Below are 27351 nucleotides of genomic sequence, written 5' to 3'. Positions count from 1 at the left end.
AAACCTGAATCCCTTTGGGAAAAACAAAACCTTTTTATGCTTCTACAGCTCCGCAAGGAATGACTTACTCTGCCTGGTACTTGGCCCCTTCAGCAGAAAAGTTGGGGATCTGGTGTGACCTGATTTCTCAGGCAAAACCTCTTCTTTTGAGTCAGGGAGAGACCCTTGCTAGGACTGGATATCGAGAAAAGTCTGAACAGAGTGAATAGGTGTTGCCTTCTGTTCTTTCCTGAACTCAACTTTGAATGTGAAGTAAACAGGAATAGTTGCCTCCCTCGTGGCTGTAACGTCTTGTAGCTCTGAAGTCAGATCCTTTAGAGAACTTAGAAGGGATCTGAGAGCTGGGAAGGGAAGAGAATATGGGCTTCTGTGTATAAAAAGATGGATGGAAGAGACTAAGTTGCATCATTGAACAGGAATTGGCCCCACTACCTCTGTACCTCTCATGCATCAGACAGTGTTGTACATGCTGAGGGAACACACAGCAGGGAACAAGACAGAATCCGTGTTCTTCATGGAGTGGTTATTCTGTGAACTCCAGGGAAATTGTAGCTTGCCAAATGTTTTGATTCCCTCCTTTCCTTTCTTCCCTTCTGTTAGGAAAGAAGAATAAGCTGAACAGACTCTGACCATTGGTTTTCAGCTCACCAGAACCTTCTGCCTAGCTCTCCTTTTGTGGCTCATGTGCTGCATCCTCTGCCCCCAGTGTGCAACCGGCCCCCAACGCAATGTGTGTTTGTCAAACCATGGAAGTGGGGCAGTATGGCAAGAACGCAGGTCGGGCTGGAGACCGAGGAGTCCTCCTGGAGCCCTTCATCCACCAGGTGGGCGGACACAGCAGCATGATGCGCTACGACGACCACACTGTGTGCAAGCCCCTCATCTCCCGGGAGCAGCGCTTCTATGAGTCCCTCCCTCCTGAAATGAAGGAGTTCACCCCTGAGTACAAAGGTCAGTCACTGGCCAGTTTGGGGAGAGCAGCAGCCTTGGGCTTACAAGTCCTTAGCTCCATTTTCCTTGTTTTGTGGCCATGTGAGGTGATTATAGGTCTCTGTTATCTCAAAACAGCAAAGTCACTTTCTTAAGTGGAATTTGAGGCTGAAGGTATCTGCAAGGTCTTTAGATCTTGAAAATTGAATTCATTGATAGATAAACTCAGGAATTCACAGCATTAGGTCCCATGCTGTTGTCAAGGTTTCCCCTGTTTGCTGGGATGATCTAAGAGAGAAGGGGCTGTACTACTCTGGTCCCAGAGGAGAAAGAGTTGGGTACTTTCCAGACAAGGCAGTGAGACAGCTGGCAAGGAGACTCTGGAGCTTGTGTCTGTATGTGCTGGAGAAATGAATTAATGGTAAGAAATTTACAGAAGGACTGGGGCCTGGAGGTCCTAACTTTTGAAGGAAAAATAACCTGTTTTAAAATGTAAATTAACTTTACAGACTAGAACCCCATGAATATATACCAGAATTTAAGTCACTTTATTTTAAAATCTGTTTTTGTCACTATGTTTATATATTTTTATGATTGTCCCTTGGGTGTAAGTTGTATTTTTTTGTTTTCCGCTTTTAACTTTTCCAAAGCTGTATGAATTCAGTCATGTTTGCATCATCCTTTATTTGGGGGATCCTTGATTTAGAAAAATCAACCAGTATCAGTATTGACTTTTGTTTCCTTAACTTTTTTTTTTAATTGTGGTAAAATATACATAACATAAAATTTACCATTTTTTTAAAAAGTATATAATTTAGAGGCATTAAATACATTCACAAGTTCTGTACCATTACCATTATCTATTTCCAGAACTTTTACATCACCTCAAATGAAAACTCTATACCCATTAAATTGTAACTCCCCGATTCCCCCTCAGCTGAACCCCAGTAATCTCTGATCTACTTTTATTTATTTGTTTGTTTGTTTGCTTTTACTGAAATACAGTCAATTACAATGTGTCTATCTCTGTACAGCACAATATCCCCATCATGTATACACATACATATATCAATTTTCATATTTCTAATCTATTTTCTGTCTACACATTTGCCTATTGTAGATATTTCATATAAGTGGAATCATGTAATTTTTGTCCTTTTGTGTCTGGCTTATTTTACTTAACATAATGTTTTCAGGGTTCATCCATGTTGTAGCACGTGTCAGAATTTCATTTGTTCTCATGTCTGAATACTATTCCATTGCAAATATATACCATATTTTGTTTATCCATTCATCTATTGATAGACACTTGGGTTGTTTCCACCTTTTGGCTATTATGAATGATGCTTCTGTGAGTATTACCTTACAAGAATCTGTTTGAGTCCCTGTTTTCACTTCTTTTGGGTATATACCTAGGAGTGAAATTGCTGGATTATGTGGTAATTCTGTGTTTAACTTTTTGAGGAGCTGACAAACTGTTTTCCACAGTTATTGTACCATTTGACATTCTTACCAGCAATGTTCTATTTCTCCACATCTTTACCAATACTTATTTTCCATTAAAAAGTATTATAGGCACCCTAGTGGGTGTGAAGTAGTATCTCGTTGTTTTGATATGCATTTTCTTAATGACTAATGAATGATGTTGATGTGCCATTGGCCATTTGTATACCTTCTCTGGAGAAATGTCTAGTCAAGTCCTTTGTTCAGTTTTGAATTAGATGGTTTATTTGCTATTGTTATCAAAACAGAATCAGAATATTGAATTTGGAGGAATAAATATTCTAAGGCTGCAAAACAGGGTGGAAGCCAGAATCAAACACACTGCCTTCTCTAAGTGGCTAAGAAACAACAGTTATGAATGCTTTATAAATGTAGCGTCAACTGCCTGCTTGTCCACACTCAACACATCCGTGACAAAGTCTGCTGCTATAAATATGCCAGAACCAGAAAGAGAACTATAGGCCCTGTTAGCTCGTGGAGTTCTTCTAATGCTAAGGGGGAAAAAAATCCCCTAAAATGGAGTTGAACCCTGGCCTCCAGAAAAATGTTTTCTAAATCACAACCACCAGAATGGGAAAAGTTAGATTTTCAAGGTGCCTCCCAGGGAAGGATTGTCAGTCATACATTAATTCAGTTTTCCCCCAAATCTTCTCTCAGAAGGGGATCAGAAGTCTCTAATTAGGCATAGCAAATCCTTAGTATCTACTTGATTTTCTTTCTTTGGGCTGCATTTTCACTGGAGAAGAATAAACACACTTTCTCAAATACAATTAAAATCGATCCCTTCTTTTTAGGTCAAATGAAGTCCAATTTATTCAAAGAAAATGGAAGATATTATTGATCCAATTTATGTATTTCAAAGACTGATAGCATAGGGTTTTTACTTTTTATTTTGAAATTAATATAAAATTACAGAAAAGTTACAAAAATAACAGTTTCTCTAATGCTGCTATGATACCAGTGTACCAGGTAAAGCCATATCACTAAGCAGGTCATGTCTCCATGTAGATTCATGTACTGGCTCTCCAACGTGCATGGCAGGACCATCAGCCCCACACCGGATGCAGGGCACATGTTGGAAGAGTCTGACCCATCTCTTCAACCTCTTGAGTCCTGCCAAAATGATGTTTTATTTTTATTTTATTTTTTCCCACCAAGATGATATTTTAAAATATCTGTATGAATTGAAAGCTGCAGCTGATGGTCTCTCCAAGATGATCAGATGCCAGATGTGGATTTGGATGTAACCAACAGAATCCAACCTGATGAGCCCACTATTTTATCAACCAGTGCATTGGAGTTAAAGTCAGTGTTTGAAAAGGATTACAGGACACTGAGAGACATCTTGATTAGTGCAAACCCTGCCTCCCCTCCCCTCCCATTCCCACCCCTCTTTTCTCCTCCTCTCTCCTCTCCTATTCCTTGTTTGAGGTGCACTGGCTACTCTGTGACCACTACAGGGTCTTGTCCACTGTTCACACACATTCAGCCATCAAGAGTGTGTCAGAAAACCTTCTCAAGTGCCTTGGCGAACAGACTAAAAAACAGCTTTGTTGTGAATATCAGCTGGGTTTTACTCTAGTTTAGAGGAATACTGAAGACTAAAATGAAGTTTGTTGTCCAGTTTGTCCCATTGGAGGAGAAGGGAACATTGCACGTTTTTTGTTCTGTTTGACAGGAAGCACAATGCTGTAAATGTAACCCTCGTAGATAGTTGGGTAGATATGGCTATTTTTCAGCTAAAAGAGGGAACCAGTAAAGAGGTCACTGTTCTCCGTGAATTCAGCTCTTAGGAAGGGCCCCTGGCTTGTTGGGAATTAACTCACTGTGGCAGAGGTTGTGCTGTGATCTGTGTTCCAGCCGACTGGATGCTGCAGTGTGATGGTGCCAGCCAATGCGCAGAAGTGGATGAAGGCCTGCGAAAACCTGGTTCTTTCTAACACTGTCCTCAGGTTCCTTAAGTGAATTCCAGTACCTGATTTTAAAGTGTTTAGATTTTAAGAATGGTGCATTTTCATGCCTATTGTTAGTACAGGGACTTATACTAAAATCAGAGTCTTTATTTAGGCCAGTTGTTGAGTGTCAATGAATAAAAGCATCATATTAAAAAAATAGCATAATTTATAATTATCAAAGCCAGGAAATGAACAATGATAAAATATTATTAGTTAATCTGTATACTTTATTCAAATTTTGGCAGTTTTCTCACTTATGTCCCTTTTCTGATCTAGGATTTCACATTGCATTTAGTCCTCCTTGGTCTCCTCTAGTCTGGGACAGTTTCTCAGTCTCATGGCCTTGACACTTTTGAAGAGTACTAGTAGTTATTTTGTAGAATGTCCCTAGATTTGGAATTGTGAATTGTCTTATATTTGTCATGGTTAGATTGAGATTAGTATTTTGAGCAATAGAAATTATTTATGTCCTCTTCAGTTTATCATGTCAGGAGATACATATTTTATTATTGGTGATTTAACTTTGATCACTTTGTTAAGATGGTGTCTGCCAGGCTTCTCCACCATAAAATTATTATTTTTCCCGTTGTAATTAATGAGTACCTAATGGGGAGTTACTTTGAGGCTTTTTAAATATCCTGTTTCTTATCTTACATTAGCCCATTAATTTTGAATTCATCGGTGTTTCTTGCCTGCAACAATTATTAATATGTTGCATGCCAGTGGTGACTTCTCTTTTCATCATTCCTTTTATATTTACTAATTAAAAAAAATTACAGTTCCATAAGGAAGACTTGTCCCTTCTCACCCATTTATCTATCAGTTTGGACTTACAAATATTTTATTCCTCAAATTGTTCTAGATTTGGCCACTGGAACTCCTTAACATTGGCTCTAGTGTGCTTTTGACATATACTTCCATCATTTTTGACTACTTCTTTACCTCTAGTTACCACAAGATGTTCCAGACTCATCTTGTGTTGTTTTTTTTTCAGGAACCAACCACTTCGGCAAGGAGCTCTTCTTTTTATTGTAGGGATGGTATTTAGAAAAACCAAGATCTTGGTGCTAAATGTTCTGGTTGCCACTGGAGTATCATTGCTTTTAAATCCTTCCAGCAGAAAGAAAATACATGTATAATACTAACCAACATGTACACACATATTTCTTTATTGCCAGAAGCACAGGTGTTTTAAAACTCAGCTAAGAAAAAATGCCAGTAGTAGTATTTATTTTGGCAATAGGTTAGAAGAGAGATTTTCATTTATTTAGTATGACCAGCTGTAGTCATCAGGTGTTACTGCTTGTAATACTAAGTGTGAAGTTCTAGGCTTCTTTGTCCTTATTCACAACTTTGCCTCACTTATCAAGTATTTTTTGAACATCTACTAGATGCCAGGCTCTGTGCTCGTTAGTGTAAAAGAAAAAAGGCCCATACCTTTATGGAACTCACATGCTTAAGTGAGAAACAAAGAATAAACAAATTATAGACAAAACAAGTATAGATTGTGATACGTACTATGAAGAAACTAATGTTCTGTAATTGAAAATAATGAAGCTTCCGGAACAGAACGTTTGATATAGGATGATCAGGGAAGGAGTGTCTGAGGAGACTTAAAGGATTGAGGAAGAGGAGCAGCTGTGGGCAAAGGGCAGTGGAAAGGATATTCCAAGCTTCCAAGCATAAGCTAAAGCCCTGAGGAGAAACAACAACTGCAAACAGAACTTGGATGTTCTAAGAACAGGTTCACCTCTTTCTGCCAACTAAGAGTTAAGAAAATGATCAAAAGGACTTGAATAAACATTTCGCCAGAGAAGATACACAAATGGTCAGTAAGCACATGAAAAGATACTCAACATCATTTGTCATTAGGGAAATGCAAATCAAAACCAAAATAGACACTACTCATACCCAGTGGATGGCTATTAAAAAGAAAGAAGAAAAGAACAAGTGTGCCAGTGATGTGGAGAAATAGGAACATTGCTGGTAAGAATGTCAAATGGTACAGCAACTGTGGAAAACAGTTTGTCAGCTCCTCAGAAGTTAAACACAGAATTACTACATAATCCAGCAATTCCACTCCTAGGTATATACCCAAAAGAAGTAAAAACAGGGACTCAAACAGATTCTTGTAAGTACTCACAGAAGCATCATTCATAATAGCCAAAAGATGGAAACAACCCAATTGTCCATCAACAGATGAATGGATAAACAAAATATGGTATATATTTGCAATGGAATAGTATTCAGTCATGAGAACAAATGAAGTTCTGACACGTGCTGCAACATGGATAAACCTTGAAAACATTATACTGAGTGAAATGAGCCAGACACAAAAGGACAAAAATTACATGATTCCACTTACATGAAATGTCTACAGTAGGCAAATGTGTAGAGACAGAAAGGAAACTACAGGTTACCAGGAGTTCTGGTGAGGGCGGAATAGGGAGTTATAACTTAATGGGTATAGAGTTTTCATTTCAGGTGATGCAAAAGTTCTGGAAATAGATAATGAAAATGGTGACACAACATTGTAAATGTATTTAAATAATGCCTCTGAATTGTACATTTAAAAGTGGTTAAAATGACAAATTTACGTTAGATATGTTTTTTACCATCATTTTAAAAAGTAAAACGTATATTTAAAAAAACCCAAAGCTCTACCCAAATGTAATTTATTTAAGCCAGTCTTACAAATGCCAAGAAAATTAGGGCTCTTATCAGATGAATTAAAAGACCATTGAGCAGGGGAGGCTATTATAGCTCAGTGATAGAGTGCATGTGTAGCACAAGGTCCTGGGTTCAATCCCCAGTACCTCCATTAAAAGATAAATAAAATAAAAAAACTAATTACTTCCCCCCTAAAAAAAGAAATTTAAAAAATAATGATAAAAGATCATTGATTTTCAAGTTCCTACCTGAATTCTGTCTATGTGTGAGTACGAGATAAGAAAATGTCAGAATCAAAAATATTTTTTTCTTAAACTAGTGTTGGATTGCATGATTCATTTAATTACCAGATCTAACCTACTCTTGGAGAGAGCTTCTTCCTGCCCTACCCACAGCTTAGCCATTTCTCCCCTGATCAGGCATGATGCTATCTGCCATTGGTAAGCTGGGGTACTCGGTGGTATGTGCCTGCAGAGAATTAAAGGTTTCCAGTGTAGGTTTAGATGCCCTTGCAAGACAAACAAATTGTAAAAGGAGAAAATGATGCATTTAGCTATATAAAATTTAAAACTTTTCAAAATACACCTTTAAAAAAAAGATATTTACAGAACATGAAACTGACCAAGGATTTTTTTCCAGAATGTATGTGTGTGTGTTTGTGTATATGCAGTTCAATAAGAATTCATGCAAATCAATAAGAGAAAAAACAAATCAGTAGGAAAATGAGCACAAATAAAGAAAATCAATGAAAAACCAAAGACCAAAGGGTGATTCTTTGGAAAGAACAATAAAGTAGATAAATCTCTAGCCAGATGAGGAAAAATAGAAGACATAAGGTTCTAATTTCAGAAATGACAGATGTGTCATCACTACAGTTTCTACCAGTATTTAAAAAGTAAAAGACTATTACTAACAATTTTATGCCAGTAAATTCTACAACTTGGATTAAATAGACAATTTCTTGCAAGACACAACTATGAAAACTGACTCAAGAAGAAATGAATAATTTGAATAGTTCTATCAAACAAATTGAAGTTGGAGTTTAAAGCATTCTATCAAAGAATACTTCAGGCTCACACGGCTTCCCTGGTAAATTCTACCAAATACCTGGAAGAAGGAAATACAAAAACTCTTCCAAAATATTGAAGTGAGAATATATCTTACTCCTCCAGAAAATTGAAGCGAGAATATACCTTACCTTGTGTAAGGCCATTAAAAGAAAATCCCTCATGAACCTAGACATAAAAAATTTGAACAAAATTTTAGATTAAATCCAAGACTATATTAAAAGGACATATGTCATGACCAAGTAGGTAGGGTTTACTTGAGTAATGCAAGATAGGTTCAATATTCAAAAGTTAATGTAATCCACCATGTTGATAAACTGAAAAAAATAAAATGATCTCAGTAGGTGCAGAAAAAGTGTATGACAGTATCCAACATCCATTCTTGATAAAACAAAATTAACAAAATTTTCAGCAAACTAAGAATAGAAGGAAAGTTCCTTAAACCTGATAGAAGGCATCTATGAAAAACTTAGTTAGCATAACACTTGATGATGAAACAGTTACTTTCACCCCTAAGATCAGGAACAAGACAAGGATGTCCATACTCTCTACTTCTAGTTGACATTTAACTTGGAGGTTCTGGCCAGTGTGGTTAGGCAAGAAAATGAAATAATTAAAGGTATCCAGATTGGAAAGAATGAACTAAAATTCTTTATTTGTAAACAACATAGAATTCTGTGTTCAGCCAAACCAGTCAAGAGTTGGAGTAGAATAAAGACCTGTAAAAGACTCAGAAAAGTGACCTCCTGAACACCCTTTCTTAGGAAGTTACTTGAAGATGTATTCCAGTCAAATAAGAAGTAAACCAAGAAGGGAAAAGGAGAGGATTATAGAAGGAATGACTCACTGGTCATCTGCAGCAAGGAGGGGCCCAGCATGGGAGCGGTGTGGCCGGCCTGGACACTCTAAATCATACACGGGAGGAGCCCAGGAAAGAAGGAATATTATAGACCATAGGGCATTCAAGCTGGAACAGAACTGAGGCTGTAGTAAAGACAGAGAGGGAGTTACAAAGGCAAAAACCTGTAGGCACGGTGGTCATCTGTGTAAGGAAGCTGGGGTACAGATGTGAAGCCCACTAAGGTGAAGTATACATTTAAGCAATGTAATGGGAAATACAAGAAAAAAGCGTCCATTTCACCTTGATGTTTTAAGAATTTTTTTCCTGAAAGGGCCCTGGGATTAGGACAGTGCCCTCCTGGAGAAGGAAATGGGCCAGAGAGAAGATATTCTTGGCCTGACATACTGACATATTCCTAAATGCTTCTCACTAATTCTCAGATTATAATGCCAGTTTTGCACACCGAAAGTGTAAAAGGAGAAGTGACAGAAAGCTGGATGGAAGTTAATTGAAGGTCAGCCTGGACCATTGGGGGGGAAAAAAAACCTTGAGGTAAATTTCTAGGTATTGTGTTTAACTCCTTTGGTAATGATCCAGAAGAAACTCTGAACAACCTGCTTGATAAAAATGGACACAACAAACTGTTTTGCATGAATACAACACGGAAAAGAGAAGGATGTTTCAACTTAGAAATGCTGGTGGTTCGGTGAGGCAGAAGTTCTGTTTGGTGAGCTTAGAATAGCCTGATGCTCAGTGGGCAGAAGATATATTTTGGGGACTGTCTTGGAGGCTGAAGTCTTGATGTCTGTCTAGGTGACACTGTCAGGCAGAAGGAAACCAGATCTGGAGGAGGACATAGGAAATGACAGTATCACAGAGGAGTTAAAAAGTCGAGGGTTAAATTATGTCAAGTGTGGATGTCACCTAGAGAATACAGTTTTTTTAATGGTACAGAAGGCAGTAGTTGAAAGTGAGAGGGCTAGATGATAAGAGAATGGGAAATAAATATAGGTTATCCAAAATCAAAGGTAAATAGTGGATTTGGGGGGAGGGGTGAGTGGTCAACTGTCTTCTGGAAAGCTGTGTACTAGTGATTGTTCCTACACTGGTCTACAGTTGAGTCATGGCAGCTGGAGTCATTGTGCTGTGGGACAGCAAGGGCCAGCAGTCTTTGCTGCGTGGACCCAACCTGTGTAGACATTTGTTGACTGGCTGCCTTTTTTTTTTTTCTTAAACAGGTGTGGTGTCTGTCTGTTTTGAGGGAGACAGTGATGGTTACATTAACTTGGTGGCCTACCCTTATGTGGAAAGTGAGACGGTGGAGCAGGATGACACTCCAGAACGGGAGCAACCTCGGCGCAAACACTCCCGCCGGAGCCTGCACCGGTCAGGCAGTGGCAGTGACCACAAGGAGGAGAAAGCCAGCCTGTCCCTCGAAACCTCAGAGAGGTAAGAGGGTGGTGAGTGGGGCTGGAGGTGCCTATCTAGTCCTGTCAGCACAAATACTCAGAATATCTCCAGTCCTGCTACATCATGGGGAAGTAGGGCTCAAAGTTGCGGAAGGATGGTGGATGTTCTTGGGCCACCCACATAGGTGCAGCCTGCTGCCTGTGTTTCACCCCAGTGATGCCTGCTTCTGAGTATGGCTGTGGTTGGTTGAGAGAGAATGAAGCTCTGTTAGTCCTTTAGAAGCAAGAATGCCCTGTTTTCTCCAACTTGGTTATATCTCGCATCCCCAAGACAGAAGATCAAAGTGCATTGGTCCACAAAGGTTCCAACTGCTTTCTCAGCTGCAGGATGTCAGAGCGCAGTGGCAATGAGCAGCCGTCTAGACCAATGTTCTTTAAGGGTTTTGGGTGTCAGAGCTCTCTGAGACTCTGATATCAGCCTTTCATTGTACCTAAAATTTAGTTTATTGCATTGGAAATTGATTTTTCTCGTAGATTAGGAAAATAATCTGCAAAGAATTATGTTTCTTGATGTATCATATGAAAAAATGGTAAAACTCCTACTAGGGTGGCAATAATCAAAAGGACAGACAATAAAAGTTTGAATGAGGATGTAGAGAAAATGGAACCATCCTACATTGGTGATGGGAATGTAAAATAGTGCAGCTCTTCTGGGAAACAATTAGGAAGTTCTTCAAAAAGTTAAAGCCAGCAACCCTCTCCTAGGTATATACCCAAGAGAACTGAAAGAATATATTCACACACAAAACTTGTAACCTGATGTTTATAGCATCGTTATTCTTAACAGCCCAAAAGTGGAAACAACCCAAGTGTCCGTCAATTGATGAATGATAAATTAAATGTAGTGTATCTTACAATAGAATATTACTTAGCAGCAAAGAGGAATGGAGTACTGACACATGCTGCAACAATGGGTAAACCTTGAAAACATGCTGAGTGAAAAGCCAGTCACAGAAAATCACATATCCTATGATTCCATTTATATAAATTGTTCAGAATAAGGCAAGTCCATCTTTTCTGTCCAAGAGACAGAAAGCAGATCAGTGGATGCCAGGGACTGAGGGGGAGGGCAAGATGGGAAGTAGACCGGTTTGGTGACAGGGTTTTTGGGGAGTGATGAAAATGTCCCCAAAACTAGGTAGTGATGATGCTTTATGACTTCAAGAATATACTAAAAACACACACACTGAATTGTTAAATAAAAATATAACTAATGTAAATGAAAAATAATACGAGCTTCCTGAAACAAAGCAGAATCAAAATTGTCTGGTTAATTTACTTTATACATATTTAATCTCACTCAGAAATAAGTTTCAGTGAATAGGATTCTCTGTGACTTGACTCAGAAGTTGAAATTGGGACTTTTTTATCTCTGACATCAGATCACTTCAGCAACACAGGCTGCACATCCTGCCTGCTCATTACTACTTACTTATGCTAATACCATTTACTCACTTCAGTGGGCTTATGCATCTGGGCCTCCATTTCACCCCTCAGGAAGGTCTGTGGGTGGCAAATTAGACTTGATCCAGGCTCCCCCACACTGTGCAGTGAGACCCCAGAGGGTGACTTGTCTGAGCCCCTTAGCAATGTGTTGTGTTCTTCCTTCTTAGCTCCCAGGAGGCAAAGAGTCCAAAGGTGGAGCTCCACAGCCATTCAGATGTCCCTTTCCAGATGTTAGATGGCAACAGTGGTCTGAGTTCTGAGAAGATCAGCCACAACCCCTGGAGCCTGCGCTGTCACAAGCAGCAGCTGAGCCGCATGCGCTCTGAGTCCAAGGACCGAAAGCTCTACAGTATCCTTGTTTCTAGTCCAGCAGCACCTGCTACTGGGACCAGGGGTCCTGTTTCAGGGCACCTTCCAGTACCATGGCCGAGGCCCTCTCTGTTGAGGGGCCTGTCTGTTCTTATCTCCTTTTTTCCATACGTCCTTCCTCTTTGTCCTTATTTTCATCAACATGTTGTTTTTTTTTGCCTTTTGGGGCTGTTAAGACTGAAGCTTAAACCTGGCAGTTAGAAGAGTGTTGTCCAGTAGAACTGTCTGTGACAATGGAAGTATTCTGCATCTGTGCTAAAAAGTGTGGTAGCCACTACCCACACTGAGTAACTGAAATGTGGTTGCTGTGACTGAGTTACTGAATTTTAAATTTAATCAACTAAAATCTAAATTAAAGTTACCAGGCGTGGATAGTGGCTACCATATTTATCAGTGCATGTCCAGAGTCAGGGATCTTTGTGTGCGTGCATATATACACGTGTGTATTTCTCCCCTCCCAAAAGATAATTGAAAAGTAGTATGTTTGATTTTGGTGGTTTTTTTTTCTCTCTAAGGTTAACACTGTATCTCTACCATGTAAAATAGTTTTAAGATACTAAAGGTAAAAAAATGTTATGAAATAGAAAGTCTTAAGGTCGTTTAGTGTTTTGAAGCAGTAGACAATAAATAACAAGTACTTACCAAGAAAGTGAGGGCATGTGTGCTGAGTATGTACTTACTCAGTTTTCCTAAGTCTTTTGAGGGAGGAACTGCTACAGTTCCCATTTGTAGGTGAGTAAATAGAAGCGCAGGGGCGGTTAAGTGTTGTGCCAGAGCCAGTGAGTGGCCAAAGCAGGATTTGAGAGCACATGCTCTCAGGTATTATGAGATATTTTTGCAGCTTTCTTTGTTTTATTGTCACTTGTTTATAGGTTATAGCAAGTGACAAGACTAAAAGGCTACAGATTTAATGGTCTTCTATAAATTATTCTTTAAAGAATTAGGGGATGTCAAAATGTTCATCATCAGAGTGATGCTTAGTGTCTTATCCTCCAAGACGATCTGATTGTTTCATAGTCCCAGTTGTGGAATTGAGGTCCATGCCATGACCCCGGGTGACTTTTAGCAGACACATGACAAGCCTGTACTTTTATCTGAGATTGTTGCAGACAGTAGATTTAGATGAGGACATGGATATAAATGCCAGGCGGTCAGGACCACAGAGCTGTTTTGAGCAGAAGGTCCTAGAAGTACTAAGGAATAAGTGGAAATAAATGGTCTGCTAGTTTGAAATTGAGTTAGAAAATGGTAAGATAGAAATTTAAATCCAGCTTTTTCTAAAGATTCCTGCTTGGGAATGTTAAATCTGGTTTCTCATTTTTGTAGTAGTGCTACAAAGAAGTCATCTTCCTTATTTCTTAGGCCTGGGTGAAGTACTGGATTAAGTAGGGCCTTGGTTTGCACATGGTGCCAGGGATGTATGTGAAACTGCCAGATCTTCTTTGGCTTATTTATGTATGCTTGTAAGACAGATCTAAAAGTAAAATAAAAATGATGACATCAACAAATGTGGTATATACATACAGTGGAAAATTACTTAGCCATAAAAAGGAATGAAATTTTGTCATATGCTACGATATGGATGAACCTTGAAAACAGTTTGCTAAGTGAAATAGCCAAGACATAAAAGGACAAATATTATATGACTCTACTTGTATGAAGTACCTAGAACAGGCAAATTCATAGAGACAGAAAGTGAAGTAGTGGTTACCAGGGGATGAGGGTGGGGGAAGAATGGGAATTATTATTTAATGGGTACAGTTTCTAGTTTCTATTTGGGAAGATAAAGTTTTGGAGATTGGATGGTGGTGATGGTTGCACAGTAATGTAAATGTATTTAATGCCACTGAACTGTACACTTAAAAATGGTTAAATTAGGGGTGGGGTATAGCTCAGTGGCAGAGCGCATGTTTAGCATGCATGAGCTCTTGAGTTTAATCCCCAGGACCTCCATTAGAAAGAAAGAGAGAGACTGTTCTAACATACTTTAAAAAGTTCTATTAAAGAGAAAATTGAAAAAATGGTTAAATTGGTAAATTTTATATATATTTTACCACAGTTAAGTTTTTCTTTTTTTTTTTAAATAGTAAGTCAGTGGTGTGAAATCCACATTTGAGAGTTTGTGAGGTGAATACAGATTACATCAGAAGAGAATGCCATTCCCTTTCTATAGAAAAACTTCATTGTGCTTTCCTGCCTGGGGTTGGTGAGTATGGTTGTTACTCCCCTTGACTGTGGTCCAGAGTTCCTCCTGCTTGAGAACGTGGTGCACCACTTCAAGTACCCCTGTGTGCTGGACCTGAAGATGGGCACCCGGCAGCACGGTGACGACGCATCAGCGGAGAAGGCAGCCCGGCAGATGCGGAAGTGCGAGCAGAGTACGTCGGCTACGCTGGGTGTCAGGGTCTGTGGCATGCAGGTGAGTGAGAGTAGGTGCTTTCACTTGGTGAAAGCCTAGGTGCTGCTGCCTGCGTGTGTGCCTGCCTGCTGTCCACACCGGCTATCCTCCTGGCCCGTGATGGTCTAGAGTCTCCTCTGAGAGGGTGCATCCCCCACAGGTGCTGAGTGCATCTTTATAGATATGTTGCCTGAGCCCTCTTGTCCTTACCTGGGGACCTTGGTCTGGGCTCCAGTGCAGAAGCACTGTGAGAACCTGTTGCCTTGTTGCTGGGGCAAGTAAGACTCTTGTCTGTCAAGATGTTCCTAGTTCGAGTCCAGCTGGCCTCCCAGGGCAGCTTGGAGGAGGCCTCCAAAGGTGATGGCAGAAAATCTGAAGGTTGGGTCTCTGCACTCTCCTGGCTTTACCACAGGAAAACTTAGGGTCAGCTTGTACTGACCACTCCAGTTGAGCAGAAAAGCTCAGATTTGTGGGAAGTACTTTCCAGACAGTGCTTGCCCAGGGCACTGTGAAGTCATCAGTCCTCCCTGGTACTCACCTGTCTGTCTCCTGGGGTTTCAGGTGTACCAGCTGGACACAGGGCATTACCTCTGCAGGAACAAGTACTATGGCCGTGGGTTGTCCATTGAAGGCTTCCGCAACGCCCTCTATCAGTACCTGCACAACGGCCTGGACCTGCGGCGTGACCTTTTTGAGCCCATCCTGAGCAAACTGAGGGGCCTGAAAGCTGTGCTGGAGCGGCAGGCCTCCTACCGCTTCTACTCCAGTTCCCTGCTTGTCATCTATGATGGCAAGGAGTGCCGGGCTGAGTCCTACCTGGACCGCCGGTCTGAAATGCGTCTCAAGCACCTGGACACAGGGCTCCCTGAGGTGGCTTCACCCTGTGGCCCTAGCACCAGCCCCAGCAGCACCAGCCCCGAGGCGGGCCCCTCCTCTCCACCCAAGGTGGATGTCCGCATGATCGACTTTGCACACAGCACGTTCAAGGGCTTCCGGGATGACCCTACTGTGCATGATGGGCCTGACCGAGGCTATGTGTTTGGCCTGGAGAACCTCATCAGCATCATGGAACAGATGCGGGACGAGAACCAGTAGGCCCAACTCTGGGTCCCCAGAACCCCTTCCTCTCCACCCGCAGGCAGGGACCATTGCTCTGAACTCGCCGTGAGGACACACAGACTTGCTTTTAAAGGGTTATATTTCTCTTTGGTGTAAACTAAAAGAAATGTTTTTAGCTGTAGCCTGGAATCCATATATATAAAGTGAAGGAGGGCAGAACACATCCCTTCAGCCAGGCTTCTTAGTTCTACGGCTCTGCTGTGTCCAGGCTGACTTAGGAAGGAAGAGGGGCCCCTGGTGGGCTTGCCAACAGGGATAGATTACCCTTGGACATTGGTTTCTCTTGCCTAGGTCTTTGGGGTCTGTCGCTGCAGAGTCCTGCTGGTTGTGATGTGAAGCCTTGTGTTGGCGCAGGGCCCATCCATGCTCACTCATCCCTTATTCCTCGGATGTAGAGGGATTGGGTGCCCATCTCTTGGGGGACTTTGTAACTTGTGGGTATCAGCCAGCTCTTATAACAGATGTCCCCAGGGCACCATAGGGCCAAGTGGACACAGCTGGACCCATCCTTCTTGGTTCTGATTTTGGCTTGAGTCTAGATTCATGAAGCTGTGCTGAAGCCAGCTTATGACAGAGGGCAGGCCCTGGGGTCCCCAGGCACTCTTTGGCACTTGAACCTGCTCCTCCTCCTGCCTGCACACCCTAGCCTGCCTTTCTCACCAATATCCCTTGCCTATGGAGGCTGGCTACCCACTCATGCCCTACTGGAGGGGGCCTTGCTCTGTTTGCTGAGTGTTCCAGCAGGCCGTGGCGCCTCTGGTGGCTCTTGCCCAGACAGTATTTCCAATTCTTGTGCTGTGGGTAGGAGTCGTCTTCCTCTATTTGGGCAGCTGTGGGATGGGCTGCTCCTCCCAGGGCTCAAAGGCTGTGGTCTGCTCAGGGTCTCACCTCTCCCCAGGCCAAGCTCCAGGAGGAGCTCCAGGCTTGTGAGGGAGAACTTTAAGCTTGTTGGCTTATAGGGATATTGTCTGGGCCCTGGGTGCAGGTACCCAGGTTCTGCTACTGAGAGTTTTGTCTTATCAGTACTGGGGTCCATCTGTCTGTTTGTCCATCTGCCAGCTCCTGTTTCTTGGGGTCTTTCCCTGGGGTGTAGCTTTGTTCGTTAGTAAATACTGATTTCCTTCATTCCTCCCTCAGAGGAATATTCTCTTTACCATTTCTGAGGTTAGCTTTTGCCCCTCTGCCCTTCTTCAGCAGGTGCTACCTTTTTACAAAGAACTGGTAGCAAGATAAACTGGAGGAGGTGTTTCCCTGCTGGCCTAGCACCCTCTCTGTGAGCCTGGAGTGTGGCCTCCTCAACACTCAGCACTGACAGTGGCACAGTGAAGGCCCAAGGGGTGACCCCTGCCTTTCGCATGGTTTTAGTTTTTGCTGCCAGCCCTTAATGGAATAGAGACCTGTCCCTTCTGACATATGTGACCAGGATGTGACACTGCACTCATCCTTTGTCGAGGTTAGTGCCCTCACTACCGAGCCTAGGGCCACTGTCATTGTCACTTTTGGCATGTCCCTGTTTGGGCATTAAAAGTAAGCCTGCTAGCCTGTGTCTGTGAGAGGACTAACTTCCTGGCCCTTAGAGTTGCAGCCCCACATCTTAATTAGGGCTCCTTGATGGGATCCCATCTCTCTCGGCCCTCTCTCTCACCTTGGTGCCAGTGGTGGGCAGGTTCCCATTCCTTGGGGCTAGGAGGGACAACTTGTTTGTTTGTGGTCAGTAATGACCATCTTCTCTCCTGTGATAATTCTGTGGCTACAGCCATAGGGGCAGTAGCTCTTCATTAATGTGGATAGTCATTTCCTGGTAGGGCAGAGGGTAAGACAAAGGGTCTGGGGCCACTTGGGACCCCCTTGATGTAACCTGTCCAGCCTGGGGGCGTGCTCTGCCTCCCGAGTTCCTGTGTTTTGGGAGCAATGCTGCCCCATTCCATTCTTCATAGAGAGAGAGGCTGTATGCACTTACAGTCACTGTTTTCCTGGCACCAAAAAAAGCAGGGCTGGGATTTGCTGCTTCTCCCTCAGGGCAGGGCCCCTCTTTTCAGCACTTTTGAACACTTAGGAGACTCAGAACTGTTACCTGGTGGGTGGTGGGCATGTGTCTGCACACGCTATTGCTCCCTGCTTCATGCCAGGGAGCCCTGTTTCTGCTGGGCCGTGCCTTCCCAGCCCCAACTTGGGACCAAAGTGCAAGATGGGATCACGGGTTGGGGCGCTCAAGTGGCCCCTCTCTATTATAGTGCTTCCCTGGGCCAAGTCGAACCAGCCCCCTAGCGGGGAGGAATGGGCGGTGCTTAAAGAGGAAGGGGACCAGTGTAGCAACTTGCCGGGGACCCCACCCCTCCCTCACATCGGGCCTGTGCAGTGGGCGTGGGGATTCCCCCTAAGGGGCCAAAGGCCTGGGCTATTTATTTCAGGCAGGAGCTGCTGCTGACTCACTCACATCTGGCCATGGGCACCACCCCTAGATGCAGATTGCTTTGAACTTTAAAGCTGTTTAATTTGTTTTTGTTTGTGCCGGTTTAAAAAATGTTTTAATTGGGAGAACCCTGGGGAGAGCCTGGTTCCTTTGCTTCTTGGGGAACTGTAAGGCCTCGCCTCGAGGACCTCTCTGCTCCACTCTTCTGGAAGCTGCCTAAGCTTGTCCAACACCGCCCGAGCCCTGCGCCCTGATACGACACATGGCTCCGCTTCTGGGCAGGTTGCCTTTTCTCGGGACCTTGCGTGCGGGGGAGGGGGTGCTCCAGCCTTGGGCCGAGCCCGTCCCTTTCTGTACACCTAGCGCTGCCCGCCCCGCTTGTGTCTGAGGTCGTGTCTGTCAAAATAAAGCCGCTAGAAACTGAGGCATGTCCCTGTTTTTGAGAAAACCCCGTGGCCTCCAGAAGACAGGCGTAGTCCAAGCCTTTCTCCTAGCGGGGCGGGGCCGGAAGCGGCTGGGGCACAGCAGACCCTGGCAAGGGAGGGAAGGAAGCCTCGCCCTTGGCGCCGGCTCCGCCTTTGGTTCCGCCAATGACCGGCTGACCCGCGGGTCCGGGTCTCGGTCCCCATGGCAGCCCGGCGCGCTCAGCTCTAATTGGCTGCGTCTGCCTGAGCGCCGCGCCCCGGCGTTCCGACGCCGACGGCCGTGCCACGTACGCGGCGGCTGATTGGCTCGCCCTGGCCCACGTCACTGCCCGCACGGGTTAGGCCCCAGTTCCGGGCCCGCCACTCTGGCGTCGCGTCCTGTTTCGCCGTGGCCCTGGCTCCAGCTCCGTCGTCAGCGCGGAGTGAGCGGACAGGGTAGAGCCCGAGTCGGTCAGTTTGGCGGGTGAAGGGCACAGGGCTGGGCACGGCGGCGGGAGTGTGCGGCAGGGGTCAGCCAGGCGGGCCGCGGACACCTCGGAGCCCGGGACTTACTCTCCGGCCGCCTGCAGGCGCAATGAAGGCACTGATCTTGGTGGGCGGCTATGGGACGCGCCTGCGGCCGCTGACGCTAAGCATCCCGAAGCCGCTGGTGGATTTCTGCAATAAGCCCATCTTACTGCACCAAGTGGAGGCGCTGGCCGCGGTAAGGCCCGGGGCTGGGGTCTTGGTAGGACCTGGGGGATGAGGGACGGCCAGAGACTGGGGGTCCGGGATGCCTGTGCCTTCGGCTGAGCCTGCCTTGTGGCCGGCGCTTTTCTGTCCCACAGGCAGGCGTGGACCACGTGATTTTGGCTGTGAGTTATATGTCTCAGGTGCTGGAGAAGGAAATGAAGGCTCAGGAGCAAAGGGTGAGTCACACTTTAGGTTCTCTCCCTTGGTCCCCACTCAACTTCCCACCTTGGTGGGAGGAAACCTGACTGGGGCCTTCTCCCTTCCAGCTAGGAATCCGAATCTCTATGTCCCATGAAGAGGAGCCTTTGGGAACAGGTCAGTAGGATAGGAAGGTCCCTTGGGGAGGGCTTAAGAGTCAGGAAAGGAGCAAGACTCAACCTGGATGAGGCCTGCCAAGCCTGATTCAGGACCTTAGATCCCAAAATGATGGTGACCCGCCCCCCTCCCCCAGCTGGGCCCCTGGCACTGGCCCGTGACCTGCTCTCTGAGACTGCAGACCCTTTCTTCGTCCTCAACAGTGACGTGATCTGCGACTTTCCCTTCCAAGCCATGATGCAGTTCCACCGGCACCATGGCCAGGAGGGCTCTATTGTGGTAAGGGAGCGAGTCTTTCCTCTCCGATACTCCTGCCCTCCATGCCCAGCCTCTCACTCCTAGCCCTGAACTGCTCCCCTGATGTTGTGGGTGCAGAGATGAGCAGTATGTGTGTCTGTAAGCTCTTGGGGGCACAGCCCCTGAGATTAAAGACAGCATGTATATCAAGAGTCAGGAACACTGGGCTAGGCTTGAGGTCCCCCCGCACTCAGGTGACCAAAGTGGAAGAACCCTCTAAGTACGGTGTGGTGGTGTGTGAGGCTGACACAGGCCGAATTCACCGGTTCGTGGAGAAGCCGCAGGTGTTTGTGTCCAACAAGATCAATGCAGGCATGTACATCCTGAGCCCTGCAGTGCTGCGCCGCATCCAGGTGTGTAGAAGCCAGCTGAGTGGGCTCGGGCAGGGCAGGCCACCACTGCCACAACCTTGCTCATGAGCTGCCCACTCCCACAGCTGCAGCCTACGTCCATTGAGAAGGAGATCTTCCCCGTCATGGCCAAGGAGGGGCAGCTCTATGCCATGGAGTTGCAGGGTGAGGCAGGGAGGCCACAGGGTGGGGGTGGTCTGTGGCTGGCCTGAGCCCCCTGATGCATTCTCTCCCTACAGGCTTCTGGATGGACATTGGGCAGCCCAAGGATTTCCTCACTGGCATGTGCCTCTACCTACAGTCACTGCGACAGAAGCAGCCTGAGCAACTGTGCTCAGGCCCAGGCATAGTGGGCAACGTGCTGGTGGTGAGGCCCATGCTCAGCCCATCATCAACCCCCTCAGTCTTGGGGAACAAATGGCCCACTTTTGTTTTCCCCACTGTTCTCAGGACCCCAGTGCCCGCATTGGCAAGAACTGCAGCATCGGCCCCAACGTGAGCCTGGGCCCTGGTGTGGTGGTGGAGGATGGCGTGTGTATCCGGCGGTGCACAGTGCTGCGAGATGCCCACATCCGTTCCCACTCCTGGCTAGAGTCCTGCATCGTAGGCTGGCGCTGCCGTGTGGGCCAGTGGGTAAGCCTCTGGGCTGGGCCAGGTGGGGAGAGTGGCAGGGAATGCCCCTGCGTCACTGACAAGGCCTGCCCCCTCCCCTCCGAGGTGCGTATGGAGAACGTGACCGTGCTGGGCGAGGACGTCATAGTTAACGACGAGCTCTACCTCAACGGGGCCAGTGTGCTGCCCCACAAGTCTATTGGCGAGTCGGTGCCGGAGCCTCGCATCATCATGTGAGAGGATGCCTTGGGGCTAGCTGAGCTCCCATTTCCTTCCTGGCAAGGGGAGCACCGGCTCAACCCATCAGAAGGCCCTGGACTCATTGCCATTTGGCTGGGGAGGACTGGATGAGGATGAAGCTGTTGTACACCTGCCTTCTGCAGTGGACATACTCTGGCAGGATCCTTGTTGGGCACACCCCACAAAGCCCACTCCCTCAAGGAGGGCCAAGGCAGGACTGTATGTAATAATAATTTAATGCTCACTGTGGCCCTGACTGAAAGTCGAGCTCAGGCACAATTAGGGCATGGCTGGGCTCCCGCCAACGAAGTTACACACAGGCAAGGAGGTTGGATGTGGGGCTGGTGGGTGGAGGATAGGGCAAGGGGAGCTCATAAATAGGGCCCAGCCTGGGTTTGGGTTCAAGGGTGGGGACTCCTGCTGTGTGGGCCAGGCAGGCCTAGGCAGCCGAGGAAGTGGCACTTGTGTTGGCTGCTTTCTCCCAGTCCTCTACGGACACGATGGTGGTTTTGCAGAAAAAGCAATCCTTGTTGTTCATCAGGTGCTGGTTGATGCAGGCTCTACAACAGGGGATGGCATGTGGGGGCCTGTGTGTCCCTGCTGTTCCCTGCCCAACCTCCTGTGCCTGTGGGGCCCACTTACTTGCAAGACTTGTGGCCACAAGGCTGGAACACAGCAGAAATGGGGTGAGCATAGCAGATGGGGCAGAGGTCTTCCTCACTGGTGGGCTGCAGGGAGCAGAGTACAGGGTGGGCTGGAGTTGGATGCCCAGACAAATCGACATATACTATGCACACAATTGTGCTGATAAGTATTTGGGTGCTGTGGACCCACATGCTGTGGCTTCACTCACCAGGGAGGCAGCTGCTGCCTGGGCAGATGCAGAGGTCAGGTGTGCCAGCATCTGTTCCACTTGGGCCAGCTCCTCCACACTAATGTAATCTGTGTCTGGGGAGTGGTAGGAGGTATCAGGCCAAATGTGGCCTGAGAACCCAGTGCCTCTTGAATACTCCCAGCTTGGGAATTTGTTCTTAAGACTGCCGACCTGGCCCAACCCCAAATCCCTCTCTCCCCTGACCCACCCCCAGCCCACTCACAGCTCTGTAGGGAGAAGCGCTTCCGGTCAGGGGCAGGCAGGGCAGTGCCAGGGGCCGGAGGCTCTGGCTGCCCCAGGAGATAGCATATAGAGCGGAGCTGGAAGCAGGGATCAGCCAGGAGCACTGATGTGGCTCGCTCTCTCCTAGGTGGGAGAAGGTGCAAGGGTAGTCAGAAGGCTGTGCCTGTCTTGAAATCAATGTCTATTGAAGAGGTGGGGTGGTGTGACAATCCAACCCATTTGCATTATTGCCCCCTTCACTTCACCCCATCCCTTGGCTTCTCAGCAGTCCCCCTCAACTAAGTCCAAAATCCCCGTAAGACCCACATAGCCAGGGTACCAGTTTTAAGAAGGCTCAGGGTAAATTGTGATACTCCACCTACCCCTCTAATACATAACTCCTCAAAGAAAACACATTAGCAGCTTAAAACTATACTTCCCAGGTTTCCCCTTCTCTTCCGGGAGATGAGTGCTCTGGAAAGCTGCAGGCCAAGTGCAGGCTGAGGCGCTGGAGGGACAGACTCGTGCCCCCTCTGGCGGCCACGCGGGGTCAGTGATCGCCAGGGGGCGTGGCTGCCCCGCCCCCTCAGTGGGAGCCATTGGGAGCCTGAGGCCCCGCCTCCTGAGCAAGCACCTCCCAGAAAGTATTTAGAAGCTGAGCCTTCAGGAAGGCGCTCGGAGAGAGCTGGGAAAAGCGGAGGAGGAAGTACTGAGCAGAGCGTGGCCTTAGCTCGTAACTACAAACCTGGAACCAGGGAGCGGGAGCAGCCGGCCTCGTGGGGCGGAGCCCGTACCCTGCCTCTCCAGCCATCAGTCATTTAGCGCCCAGCACGTCGAGCCAGAGAAGTGGGTGAGTCTCAGATCTGCGTCCTAAGCGGAGCTGCCTCGCCCCACCCCTGGAAGTGGCAGCCATGGCCCGGCTAGTGCTGCAGGGCACACTGCTGTGCATGCTGCGCGTCGGGTTAGGCACCCCGGACTCCGAGGGCTTTCTGCCCCCTGGGCCCCATAATTGCCCCTACAAATGTGTCTGCGCTGCCGACCTGCTGAGCTGCGCCGGCTTGGGGCTGCGGGATGTGCCGGTTGCATTACCAGTCACGGCTGCAGACCTCGACCTAAGCCACAATGCGCTCCAGCACCTGCGCCCCGGCTGGTTGGCGCCCCTCTCCCGGCTGCGTGCCCTGCATTTAAATCACAATGAGCTGAATGTGCTCGGTCGTGGAGTCTTCAACAATGCCAGCGGCCTACGGCTGCTTGATTTATCATCTAATGCCCTGCGGGCGCTTGGCCGCCACGACCTCGATGGGCTAGGGGCACTGGAGATGCTGCTGCTGTTCAATAACCACCTGGCACACTTGGACGAGCATGCCTTCCACGGCCTGCGTGCGCTCAGTCGTCTCTACCTGGGCTGCAACCAACTCGCATCCTTCTCTTTCCACCATCTGCACGGGCTGGGTGCTACCCACCTACTTACCCTGGATCTCTCCTCCAACCGCCTGGGACGCATCTCCATACCTGACCTGGCCGCACTGCCAGCCTTTCTCAAGAATGGCCTTTACTTGCACAACAACCCATTACCCTGTGACTGCCACCTCTACCACCTGCTTCAGCGCTGGCACCAGCGGGGACTAAATGCTGTGAGTGACTTCACACGCGAGTACACGTGCCTGGCCTTCAAAGTGCCCACATCCCGCGTGCGCTTTTTTGACCACAGCCGTGTCTTTGAGAACTGCTCAGCTGCCATGGCTCTGGGTCTAGAGCGGCCTGAAGAGCAGCTGCATGTGCAGGTGGGACGGTCCCTGAGGCTACACTGTAACACCAGTGCCCCAGCCATGCGCATTGCCTGGGTCTCGCCGCAGCATGAGCTGCTCGTGGCACCAGGATCTCGCGACGGCAGCATTGCAGTGCTGGCTGATGGCACCTTGGCCATTGGCAACGTGCAGACAAGGCACCAGGGTGTCTTTGTGTGCCTGGCCACCGGGCCCCGCCTGCATCACAACCAGACACACGAGTACAACGTGAGCGTGCACTTCCCACACCCTGAGCCTGAGGCTTTCAACACAGGCTTCACCACACTGCTGGGCTGTGCCGTGGGCCTGGTGCTCGTGCTGCTCTACCTATTCGCACCGCCCTGCCCTGGCTGCCGCCGCTGCTACCATCACACCTGCCGCTGCCGCCGCTGGCCCCGAACACCCAGCCCACTCCAGGAGCTGAGCGCACAGTCCTCAGTGCTCAGCACCACGCCACCCGACGCACCCAGCCGCAAGGCCAGTGTCCACAAGCATGTGGTCTTTCTGGAGCCTGGCAGGAGGGGCCTCAATGGTCGTGTGCAGCTGGCAGTAGCTGAGGACTTTGACCTCTACAATCCCGTGGGCCTGCGACTCCAGGCTGGCTCTGAGTCTGCTAGCTCCACAGGCTCCGAGGGTCTGGTGATGACCTAGGCTGCCAAGGGCCCCCATCCAGGCCACTGCCTGCCCGCTGCTTGCCCTGTTCCTTGCTGCTGCCTAGAAAACTGCCAGATGTTGGTAGAAGCACTGGGCTTGGTCCTCCAGCCCCGATGTGGGCCTCAACATCAACCACAGTGACCCCACTCACTGGTACAGGGGTTGGGTTCCCCAGCCTCTCTCCTGCTCCACCCCAGCACAGGACCTAAAGGCCCCAGGCCATACCAGGGCCTGCTTGTGCCCACATTCCTTGGGACCTCCTGGCCAAATGTCCCATGAAGATTGGAACTGAGGCCCATCTGGAGGAACCCTTGCATTAGAGCCCCAGGTCCATTCTCAGGGGCTGAGGCAGCCCTCAAGGAGTGGTGGTAAAGGACTGAAGCATAACCGCTTTCCCTTTTCCAAGCAGATGGGAAGGGAATGGCCCATGGGGGACAAGGAGGAGGACCTCAAAGGAAGACGTAGCCCCCACCCTCAGAGTGGAAGGAGGAATTATAAGCCCTCCTTCTGGTGAAATACAACTCCCCACAGGCCACTCTGAGGGCAGAGCCTCTCCCATCAGCTCACAGCACAGTAGTAAGGGGCACCAGGGCCTGTGCCCTAGCTTTTCAGCAGTAAAAAGCCTGCTGAGCACAGCCAAGATGGGAGGGCCGAGCCGGAACTCACTGTCTCTCGAGAGTAGAATCCTCTTAAGGGCTGGCACTGGTCTCGGCCTAATGGCTGAAGCAGTGCCCTGGCTTCATATGCATCTCACCACTCCCACTGCAGGGAGGCAGGGAAGGGGGGGTCTGGGAACTCCTCCTGAGTGGGGGGCCCCTACAAGTGTCCTGGATCCAGTTACTGTGGAGTTTCTTAATAAAGGTAGTATATGCTCGTCGCTGGAGCTGTCACAGACTCAGGTTAACGGTGTGTGTGCTCATAATCCCAGCAGTGCCATCCTAGACATCGCAGGATGGCACCCCGTCCCTACCACAGAGCCTTAGGTTCCCCTGCCCCTGCCTGAGGCATAGCCACAGCCAGCAGCTCTGACCATGACCAGGGCACCCTGCTCTGCTGAAGTCTTGGCTTCTACTTAGAGCTGCTGCTGCTCTTACACTGCCTTTCCTCCACCCCCAGACCTGATACTAAGGTCCCTGTGAGAGACAAGGAAACTGAGCTGTGGGGAGGCACTGCCCAGCCCCCTCCCCATCAGACAAGCCCAGCTCCCACAGGGGCCCCCAGTCCCCAACACTCACCCTGAGGCTGGGCCGTGCACCAGAAGCCGCACCAGGATGCCTGTCACCGCCACCAGAATAGGGTAGTGGTCCACGCTCTCTAGGCCTAAGACGGGAAGGAAGGGGATGAGCTACGCATGCGCTCCTGCTGTAGGGGCTCCACCCCTGCCTGGCTGACGTCATCCACGCCTCCCACTGTCTTCCCCACAGAAGGGTGAGCTAGGCTGGCAGTGCCAAGCCTGACTGTCCCCGTACAGACTGTAGAATCAGGCAGCACTGCTCCTGGCAGAGAAACCAAGGCCTGTGGTGTGCTGGGTGCCGGGCATCTAGGTCCTCACCAGGCAGCCGCAGGGTGACCACACGATCAAATAGGTTCCTCTCAGCTGTCACCCGGTTCAGCACCTGATTCAGCAGCTGTGAGGGCAGGAACCCACTGGTGGATAGGTGGGCTTACAATTGGGGTGTCCCCAGGGTGCCAACCCTCCTTGCCCAGATGGACATACCTGTGCAAGACGCCGCAGTAGCATCTCAGAGGTGGGCCGGGCCCAGTCGAGGAATATCTCAGGCACCAGCGTGATGGTCATCTCTAAGACCCGCAGCAGGCTGACTGAGAGGTCAAAGCAGGTGGCACATACCTTGAGCTGCCGGCTGTCCACAAAGTTCCGCTCCAGGCGTTCAGCAGCCTGCTGGATCTGAGCCGCCAACAGAGAGATGGGCGGCAGTCAGTGGCCTGGCCATACCACAGGTCATGCCTCATCCTCTGCAGCTCCCTCACCCATGAGGTCACCCCGTGACCCACCTCCTGGATCATGCCAATGAACTCAGAGAAGGCCCAGTTGAGCTGGTTGAGGACACTGTTGAGGAAGCTGGGTGCCACGTCGGGACCCTCCCGCAGCAGGTCTGCCATGTGCTGCTGTAGCAGGGTGGAGGGGCAGGGCTCTGGGAGACGTGGGAAAGAGGAGCATCAGGGACTCCAGTCAGTGGCCCCTGCTTTTCTGCCTGTGCCCTCACTCACTGGGCTGTTGGTGTAAGGGCAGAGGCTCCCTGGGAATGCTCAAGTCATGATGGCAGGGGGACAGGGTGCAGTACCACCTGGGGGTTAGGGCTAAATCTGTCCCCTCCCTCTGCTGAGCAAACCGCAGGCTGCAGTTGTTCCCAGCACCACCCCGACCCAGTTCTAGAACAGCCTCTTAGCCCCAACCTGATCCCCAGCAAGTTCTCAGTAACATGCCCTTCAGGAGAGGGCTAGACTTAGACGGAGTAACCTAGACTCCTCCACTCCTATCAAGGCCATTTCTCCCAAGAGCCTAATCGGAGCCCTGCCATCCTCCACTGTCCTCTGCTGCCCTTGGCCTGGCCTTGGCACATGGCCAAAGTGGTGGGTGCCAAGTCTGAGCTGACAGGCGGCAGTAACCAGAGGCCTCAGCTGCACCCAGGCTGGGTATACCT

The 27351-nt window shown here is 48.1% G+C and overlaps 4 protein-coding genes and 1 pseudogene across 14 annotated transcripts in view; 4 read left to right on the top strand and 1 right to left on the bottom strand.

Moving 5' to 3' along the window:
- Positions 1–18604, top strand: part of IP6K1 (inositol hexakisphosphate kinase 1) — a 61350-nt gene extending 42746 nt beyond the window's left edge. For 2 of the 6 annotated variants that reach the window (XM_031686556.2, XM_031686557.2), the window contains 5 exons: positions 601–824; positions 10205–10415; positions 12049–12230; positions 14494–14669; positions 15210–18604. In XM_031686556.2, coding sequence (XP_031542416.1) covers positions 683–824; positions 10205–10415; positions 12049–12230; positions 14494–14669; positions 15210–15743 — 1245 coding nt within the window. In that variant the 5' untranslated portion in view covers positions 601–682 and the 3' untranslated portion in view covers positions 15744–18604. Of the gene's footprint in view, positions 1–600; positions 952–10204; positions 10416–12048; positions 12231–14493; positions 14670–15209 lie in introns of all 6 variants that reach the window. The other 4 variants (XM_072941288.1, XM_072941287.1, XM_072941289.1 and 1 more) reach the window with 3 other exon arrangements.
- LOC116283981 (aminoacyl tRNA synthase complex-interacting multifunctional protein 2-like) lies at positions 3446–4398 on the top strand (annotated as a pseudogene).
- A 145-nt stretch (positions 18605–18749) lies between the features above and the next one.
- Positions 18750–21400, top strand: GMPPB (GDP-mannose pyrophosphorylase B). Of its 2 annotated transcripts, none has more exons than XM_015235228.3 (9): positions 18750–19055; positions 19175–19308; positions 19433–19513; positions 19604–19652; positions 19789–19931; positions 20144–20302; positions 20386–20464; positions 20539–20666; positions 20750–21400. In XM_015235228.3, exons 2-9 carry the CDS (start codon positions 19180–19182, stop codon positions 21146–21148), a joined length of 1167 nt encoding a protein of 388 aa, XP_015090714.1. In that variant the 5' UTR covers positions 18750–19055; positions 19175–19179; the 3' UTR covers positions 21149–21400. The 2 variants fall into 2 exon arrangements, with proteins under 2 accessions (XP_015090714.1, XP_072797391.1); XM_072941290.1 differs by having other exon boundaries at positions 18750–19308; positions 20750–20932; positions 21017–21400.
- The window catches only part of RNF123 (ring finger protein 123), a 29836-nt gene continuing 23854 nt past the window's right edge, over positions 21370–27351 (bottom strand). For all 5 annotated transcript variants that reach the window (XM_015235194.3, XM_072941283.1, XM_015235185.3 and 2 more), the window contains 8 exons: positions 26702–26841; positions 26406–26594; positions 26241–26316; positions 25924–26008; positions 22249–22391; positions 22005–22099; positions 21794–21879; positions 21370–21711 (listed from right to left, as the gene is read on the bottom strand). In XM_015235194.3, the coding sequence (XP_015090680.1) occupies positions 21591–21711; positions 21794–21879; positions 22005–22099; positions 22249–22391; positions 25924–26008; positions 26241–26316; positions 26406–26594; positions 26702–26841 (935 nt within the window). In that variant the 3' untranslated portion in view covers positions 21370–21590. The remainder of the gene's footprint in view (positions 21712–21793; positions 21880–22004; positions 22100–22248; positions 22392–25923; positions 26009–26240; positions 26317–26405; positions 26595–26701; positions 26842–27351) is intronic.
- AMIGO3 (adhesion molecule with Ig like domain 3) lies at positions 22385–25565 on the top strand. The gene has a single exon (XM_006196513.4). The coding sequence runs from the start codon at positions 23159–23161 to the stop codon at positions 24683–24685; it is 1527 nt and encodes a 508-aa protein (XP_006196575.1). The 5' UTR covers positions 22385–23158; the 3' UTR covers positions 24686–25565.

The sequence above is a fragment of the Vicugna pacos genome, chromosome 17 (genome assembly GCF_048564905.1).
Source record: "Vicugna pacos chromosome 17, VicPac4, whole genome shotgun sequence".
Taxonomy (NCBI): Eukaryota; Metazoa; Chordata; class Mammalia; order Artiodactyla; family Camelidae; genus Vicugna; species Vicugna pacos.
Note: the sequence above shows the minus strand (reverse complement) of the source record. Positions and strands in the feature narration are given on the sequence as shown.

Bases quoted from the DNA above. Each gene is read 5' to 3' on its own strand.
- GMPPB (XM_015235228.3), top strand. From the start codon at position 19,180: ATGAAGGCACTGATCTTGGTGGGCGGCTATGGGACGCGCCTGCGGCCG. The intron at 19,309-19,432 runs GTAAGGCCCGGG...TCTGTCCCACAG, and splicing joins AAGTGGAGGCGCTGGCCGCG to GCAGGCGTGGACCACGTGAT. The intron at 20,465-20,538 runs GTGAGGCAGGGA...CTCTCCCTACAG, and splicing joins CTATGCCATGGAGTTGCAGG to GCTTCTGGATGGACATTGGG.
- AMIGO3 (XM_006196513.4), top strand. From the start codon at position 23,159: ATGGCCCGGCTAGTGCTGCAGGGCACACTGCTGTGCATGCTGCGCGTC.